A 7,630-nucleotide genomic window follows, 5' to 3' on the forward strand; every position below is an offset into this window, starting at 1 on the left:
GAAAAACCGGAACCACTTGCTGTGTCTGAAAAGTCCACTGTTGTAGAACTTGTCAAGGAGAAAACACCAAGTCCGACGGACAAGGAGGTTAAGGCTGAAAAACCGGAACCACTTACAGTGTCTGAAAAGCGCACCGTAGAAGAAATCACAAAAGACAAAACTCCAAGCCCTGTGGATAAGGCTGAAAAACCCGAACCAATTGCGGTGTCTGAAAATTTTGCTGATGACGAACTTGTCAAGGACAAAATCCCAAGCCCTGTCGATAAAGCCGAAAAACAAGAACAACTTGCGGTGTCTGAAAAGACCACTGTAGAAGAAATCTCAAAAGACAAAACCCCAAGTCCTGTCGATAAGGCCGAAACACCAGAACTACTTGTTGTGTCTGAAAAGCCCACTGTTGATGAACTTGTCAAAGAGAAAACACCAAGTCCGACGGACAAGGAGGTTAAGGCTGAAAAACCGGAACCACTTGCTGTGTCTGAAAAGCCCACTGTTGACGAACTTATCAAGGAGAAAAAACCAAGCCCGACGGACAAGGAGGTTAAGGCCGAAAAACCAGAACCACTTACTGTGTCTGAAAAGCCTACTGTCGACGAAATCTCACAAGACAAAATCCGAAGCCCTGTCGATAAGGCCGCAAAACCAGAACAAACCACTATTGTCGAACATGTTAAAGACAAAACAGTAAGCCATGCTGATAAGACGGGTAAATTCGAAAAATCGTTACTAACTGATGACAAGATCGAAAAACTAATTCCAGCTGTTATTGATGCAAAGACGCCTATAGACAAACTTGTGAAAGAGAAAACGCCTTCTCCTGAAATTTCGAAACAAAGTCTTGCTTTTACAACAAAGGACGAAAAGATTGCATTACCCACTGAACAAACAGTTGATAATGATAGAACGGCTGTCAATGAAACAATGAGTAAGACAGTTTACGTCAATGGTCACTTCCAGTCACCTAAATCAAGTTTGGAAGATGACACAAAAGACACATTTGATTTAGATAATTGTCACTCTTTAAGTTCTGAACTTAAGACCTTATCTCCGAAAGATAAGATTTCACAAGATGATTTTACCACTAAATCGCCATTCGCAAAGCAAATAAAAGAAACTGAAGAAATGCTTAAGAAAGAAAAAAGTTTCTATTCAGAATACGACATTGGATTCCAAAGCATGAAAGACAGTGATGATAAATTGGGTTCTTTGTCTACGATCGATAGTGGAATCATTGATAGGGACAGCTTTACCGATAACTTAAAGCACGGCATTAGTTCTGAGGACATTTCAAAAGATGTCAGTGTAGAAGAAAAATATAGTTTTGAGACTTCAGAAAAATCTGAAAAAATGGTAGACCAGGCAAGGAAAACGGCTGGTGGTTATAAAGTAACAACTAGTGAATTTAGCAGCTACAGTGATTCATATCAATCTACAAGCAGTCAACATTCAAGTTTTGTCGATAGCACTCAAGAAGGGCCATTGTCAGATGTTAATATTGCACTATCTCAAGTAGAACACCAACAACAACAGTTCAGTATCGATTCATTTGGTTCTAAACTGCATCGTGTTCATACCTCAGAACACATAAAAGATAAGTCAATTGGTGGAACGCCTAAACAAGCTGCTGAGTCGCAGCTTGTTAAAACTATTCATGCAGCATTTAAAGACGAAAGCATACAACAGGGAATAAAAACAGAAGATTTTGAATACTTTAGTTCAAAAGTTGATAGAGTTTCAACTCCACCTACGGTACCAGTTAGCCCCCTACCGAAAGTGTCTAGTACGTTACAAGACCTAAAATTGGCTGACGGTGTTCAAAGTGAAGTGAAATATGACAAATTACAGGGAGCTGAAGAAACGATAACCAAAATTGTTCATGTCGGCGAAGACGTTTTAACTCAAAAAATTTCAACATCAACTGAGAAAGTACCGAAAACACTTAAAAGCGACAAAGAAGATGAAGATACTTTATCTTTAATACAAACCATGGGGAAAATAAAAACAGAAACCGACACTGTTACAAAGATAATTAAAGACGGTGACAATGTGGTAACGCAAACTATTACTACAGTAACGACTAAAGAAATTATTTCTAGAGAAGATGGCACACCACAAAACGTTAAAACTACTATTGAGACTACTACTCTTAGTAAAAGTTCAGATGGATCAATAACGACTACCACAGACACTCAAACGTTACTTTCAGAATGTTCTTCTAGTCTTCGATCGACTTCACAGATGGATTTGTACGACAAAGATAAAAAACTAGATAAATTACACATTGAGCATGGTGACGAAAAATCTGAATCGGAATATAGCTATCAGACTCAAGAAAGTTATAGTGAAAAAGGATTTTCGGAAAGAGATAAATCACATTTTATCAAAGAAGATGAAGAAATTGACAGCAACATTGAAGCTATTGTTATAAATACTGATGTTAGCAAGAAAATTATAAACGAAAATAACTTAGATATCATAGAAACGATTACTACAACAACAAAGAAAGAAACCATACGAATCGATGATAATAAAAAAATAAATAAAACCACAGTGGAAACAAATACGACTAAAGAATACCCAGATGGTAGTAAAAATGTACAGAAAAATGTAGAAGTTAAAACAGAAGACGTAACTGTCGCTTCAACTAGTAGTTTCGATAAATTACTTGCCAATTTCTCACTGTTGGAAGAACCCGAAGAAAATGTTTCGATTAAAACGGAAACAGTCACATATGATGATGTTGTTGTAAAACGTACAATATCAACAAAAACAATAAAATCTAAATATGTTGACAATGATAGTATTCCAAGAAAGTTAAAAACGGTTACAATAGTTACAACAACAGATGAATATCCTGATGGATCCACACAAACAAAAATTGATACAAGTACATCTCTAGCAGATATAGAGGTGGAAGATATTGAAGAAACCTTAGATCTTTCAGAATACACGATAGAAGAAGACACGAATGTTGAAGTACAACGACAAGAAAATAATGTAATTCTTGATGGTAAAAATGTTTTGCAAATCGTTACAACAATAACCACTAAAAAAGTCTTAAGTACGGAAGATAAAGCAAAGAAAAAACTAAAGACTATTGTTGAGACCATTACTGAATCAATTCTACCAGATGGAATAACTGAAGTTACAAAAGATGTAAAAATGTATATTTCGGATTATATTACTCAGCCAGAAGATTTCATTCCAGAGGATATTCCAGGCGGATTTTTAAAAGTTGGAAAACCCCAAGTAGAAACAAAAACTGAAAAAGAAACAACAACTGACTCAGGTGTAACATTAAACAGGACTGTTACTATTACGACCACTATTCAAAAATATGTCTGTTTTAATAAAATGCTTAAAAGAATAAAGACAACAGTTAAAACAATTACAGAAGATGAGTATCCAGATGGTTCGGTGATTACTAAAACAAGTGAACGAGTTTCTACATTAGATGAACAGTTGGAAAACGACATGAATGATTTGAAAGAAAATGAATTAAAAGACGCTCTACAAAGTACTAGGGCTAATGAAATAATCAAAGAGCTTTTACCAATAGACGAACCAGAAGAAACAGAAACAGTGGAAAGAGAGGAAGTACTAGAAAATGATTTAATAATAAAACGAACGATATGTACTAAAATAATTAAAAGTCATTATTCAAATATGCGATGCAGTTTTATAGTACAAAAAGTAGTAAAAACCATTACAACAACAGACGTATTTCCAGATGGTTCATCCAAGACTTCGGTAGATACAACTACATCTATATCAGAAATCTTTCCGGAAGAAGAAGAAGAGGAGAAGAAGAAGGAAGCGGTGGATGAATATACACCAGAAGCAGAAAAGGACGTTAAAGTAGAAAAAAGAACAAATATTCTTGTTAGAGATGGAGTAAAAATTAAGCAAGTCATCACAACAACTACTACGACAGAAATAATACTAACTGAAGATTCAAACAAAAAAATTAAAACAACAGTAGAGACAGTCACCGAGTCCACATCACCAAACGGTTCTGTTGAAGTGGTTAAAGATGTCAAAGTATCTATAACTGACTACGAAGAGGATAAGCTTGAAGAAACATTAAAGGAATTTATTGAAATCGGTAAACCTGTAATCACACAAAGTTCCGACTTGGAAGATGTAAATCAAAATGGTATCACTATATCTAGAAAAACAACAATTACAACAACAAAGCAAGAATATGAAAGAACTTCAACAAGATCAAGAAAAGTAAAAATTATTGTCGAAACTGTTATAGAAGACGAATACCCTGATGGTACAGTTATAACAAAAAGAAGCGAAAAAATATCTATTGCTGATGTTTTGCCAACAATGACATCCGAAACACTAGAAGATGAAGAGGTTCCAAAATCTCTTATTGATGATACAGAAATAGTTGAAGATACTACTGAAGAAATGGATATTAAGCAAGAAACTTTCCTACAAGGCTCGATAATAATTAAACGAACTATTACCACTAAAACGAAACGAGATACTTTGGCTAGCGACGACCAAAATATTAAACGGGTTCGAACTACTGTTGAAACCACTACAGTTGATGAATATCCGGATGGTTCAGTGGAAACAACAAAAGATGTTAAAATCACCATATCCGAATATCAAAAAACGACTGACAGCGATTTACAGGCCGCTCTAAGAGGTTTAACTTCCACGGGCAAGATCAAAACATCAGTTGACAAACAATCGAACCATGTTTTAACAGAAAGTAATGAACATGTTACCCAAAAAATAACAACCTACACGACTAAGGAAGAGTTTAAGAATAACGACACAAGCGAGATCGCTGTGAAAACTGTAACTGAAACAGTTACTGAAAACGTTCACAATGATGGTACGATTGAAACTACAAAAGATGTTAGAACACAAATCACATATCTGCCACCAGGCACTGGACTAGACGATTGGTCGCCGGAGGATTTAGAAAAAATTACCAGCAAACAACCGACAACGGTAGAAGATAAGCCTAAAATTGATGACTTAATTCTTGAAGACAAGCATGGAAAGAATGTAGCGGAAAAGCCTAGAAAACAACGTTCTCCCGTAGGTGAAATAACGACAGATACTGAAACATTTACAAAAATTATTAAAGAAGGTGATAACGAGATCACGCAGACCATCACTGTTGTAACAACGAAAGAAGTCATCACACCGGAAAAAATTAAGATCACTGTTGAAACTACTACTGTAAGTAAAGGAAACGATGGCATTGTCAAAACTACAAAGTCAACAAAAACAACAATATCCGAAATCAAAGAAGAGTATGAAGAAATTATTGATACGGGCGAGAGTGAAAAGTCGTTTTCTAAACTTTCATCTAAAACAGGGGACATGCGTAGTTCGTCCGCTGCCAGTGATGACCTAGACCATCCCGGGATTTCAACACCACCCTCGGACATAAGTTCCAGAGGATCAAGGGCAGCGACGCATGTGTGGGGTACTGAAAGCAGTGGCATGTACTATAGTGACGACGATGGACAAATGAGTCCAAGTAGTACAAAATCTCAAATTGCACACTCACCGCGATCAAACGTTAGCTTTGAACTAGATCCAAAATTATCACAGCTTTCGGAGACTTGCCCAGATTTGCCAGAAGACAAATCTGAATTTGAGTCCATGACATATAGAGAATCGTCACCATCCGTGCATTTAAGTCATATTGTTGATACTGATTCCTGTACATCATCCACGCATTCCGAAGTTAAGTCTGAAGTTCAAGTTATTGACAAAAAACAATCATTTAAGTCTGACATCACATTCCTTAAAGAAGCTGATGAACATTTCGAAAAGGCAATAGAAGAACATAAAAAAGTTAGTGGATCTGATGTAATTTCAAGTATTACAGCTAAATATGAATTGGGCCAACAAAGTCATTCAAGTATGAGTCAACAACTGTCATCAAAAGAAGAAAGTACAATTACATTAAAGGATATCAAGTCTGAATCAAAGAAATCATCTGAGACATCTTCATTCAGTGCCACGAGACAGGAATCAAAATCTAAAACTCAAAGTCAAAGCGTAGAAAAAGATCCTATCGAATCTTGGGGGAAGCCCTTAGGTCTACCTAGTCCCATTCAACCTCCTACACAGGGTGACAGCAAAAACACCCCTAAAAGACAAGGGCCCAGTTCAAACGTTCAATTGAAGAACAAGTTGAATCAAGAGAAGAGTAAAGATATGAAAAATAGAGCATCAGAGTCTCCCAGTAAGAAGAAATCCCCGAGCCCCGTGTACATGGAACTCACGTACGTGCCCCACCACGGCAACTCTTACTACTCCGCGATTGAATTCTTTAAGCGCGTCAGAGCTCGCTACTACGTGTTCTCGGGCACCGAGCCTTCGAAAGAGATTTACAATGCTCTTCTCGACGCTAAGAAGACTTGGGAAGATAAAGAATTAGGTGGGTCAAAGTTTCATTTCGATTAGATCTCATTTTCCCTATGTCTTTTTTATACCATACAGCAAACATTACATTTTTATCGTTTTCTAATTCCAGAAGTAACGATCATTCCGACATATGACACGGACGTGCTGGGCTACTGGGTCACGGAGAACGAGGAGGCGTTGGAAAAATACAAGATCGACCTGTCGCCGTCAGCCTCGCGCTGCACCATCAACCTGCAGGACCACGAGACCTCCTGCGCCGCGTACAGACTCGAATTCTAGGTGTCGGGACTATTTGTGGCGTTCTCAGCGAACTAGTGAGCCGACAATGTTCGCATGCTTCTGAATGATGGAACCAAAGAGTAATTATTTGTCGTAGGAAATAAAAAAGGGCTGTGATAAAAGAGGCATTCAGAAGCATTCACATTGATCGATTCAAGCCGCTCGTTCGCGTGGGATCCCTTACAAATAGATATAATAGACTATGTGATATTGTAACGCAAACGACAGACTGTTAAGGAGTTTGATATAAGTAAGAACGTAAACAATTGACATTTGAGCGAGTTGCCTCTAGCCTGCTACGAGCTGCAGCTATCACGGACAAGCGAATCCTAAACGGCCAAGTCCCCAACAATATATCAATAACCAAGTATTCGACCTAAGAACAGAGACGTCCATTTTTTTCTAAAGATACCGTTTTCTAATAACGTCATAAATATTAACATGCCATTTAAAATATATTTCTGAGTATTTTTTAAATTTGGTCTTATACAATCTGTAGAGCTTTTATACATGATATTTAGCGTAACCAGTCCATTTTGTTTAGCCAAAACACCGCTTATGTAAATGTCTAAATTTTTGAAAATTATTTTGCTAACGCATAAATTCTACATAGAGAATATTGTACAAAAAGTATTTAATATACGATTTTTTTTAATTGAGCGCTTTTTGAAAAGGACGTAACGATTCGTGCGGCCCCTGCGAGCTGCGACGCCCGTAGGGGCGCAACCGACAACTACTAAACAACTTTTCTACAACTAAAATTTTAAATAAATTTAAATGTACGTCTTATAAAGACTTAAACATGTCGTTGGTCAATGTCGACACTCTTTATTAATGTTTCTTACAATCAAGATAACTGTTAAACTAATCTAGAATGGCAAAGATAACTTCCCGATATTGAATTAAGTACAGTTAGGTTATTACGAGGTGAGAATCGTTTCCC

At 36.9% G+C, this 7,630-nt stretch overlaps 1 protein-coding gene across 1 annotated transcript in view; it reads left to right on the forward strand.

Annotated features, from left to right (window-relative positions):
- The window catches only part of LOC106106462 (microtubule-associated protein futsch-like), a 42,839-nt gene extending 35,215 nt beyond the window's left edge, over nucleotides 1–7,624 (forward strand). Inside the window, exons 10-11 of the mRNA XM_013287041.1 lie at nucleotides 445–6,421; nucleotides 6,518–7,624. Of these exons, the coding sequence (XP_013142495.1) occupies nucleotides 445–6,421; nucleotides 6,518–6,687 (6,147 nt within the window). The 3' untranslated portion in view covers nucleotides 6,688–7,624. The remainder of the gene's footprint in view (nucleotides 1–444; nucleotides 6,422–6,517) is intronic.
- Nucleotides 7,625–7,630: the final 6 nt, after the last annotated feature.

The sequence above is a fragment of the Papilio polytes genome, unplaced genomic scaffold (assembly GCF_000836215.1).
Source record: "Papilio polytes unplaced genomic scaffold, Ppol_1.0 DF822178.1, whole genome shotgun sequence".
Taxonomy (NCBI): Eukaryota; Metazoa; Arthropoda; class Insecta; order Lepidoptera; family Papilionidae; genus Papilio; species Papilio polytes.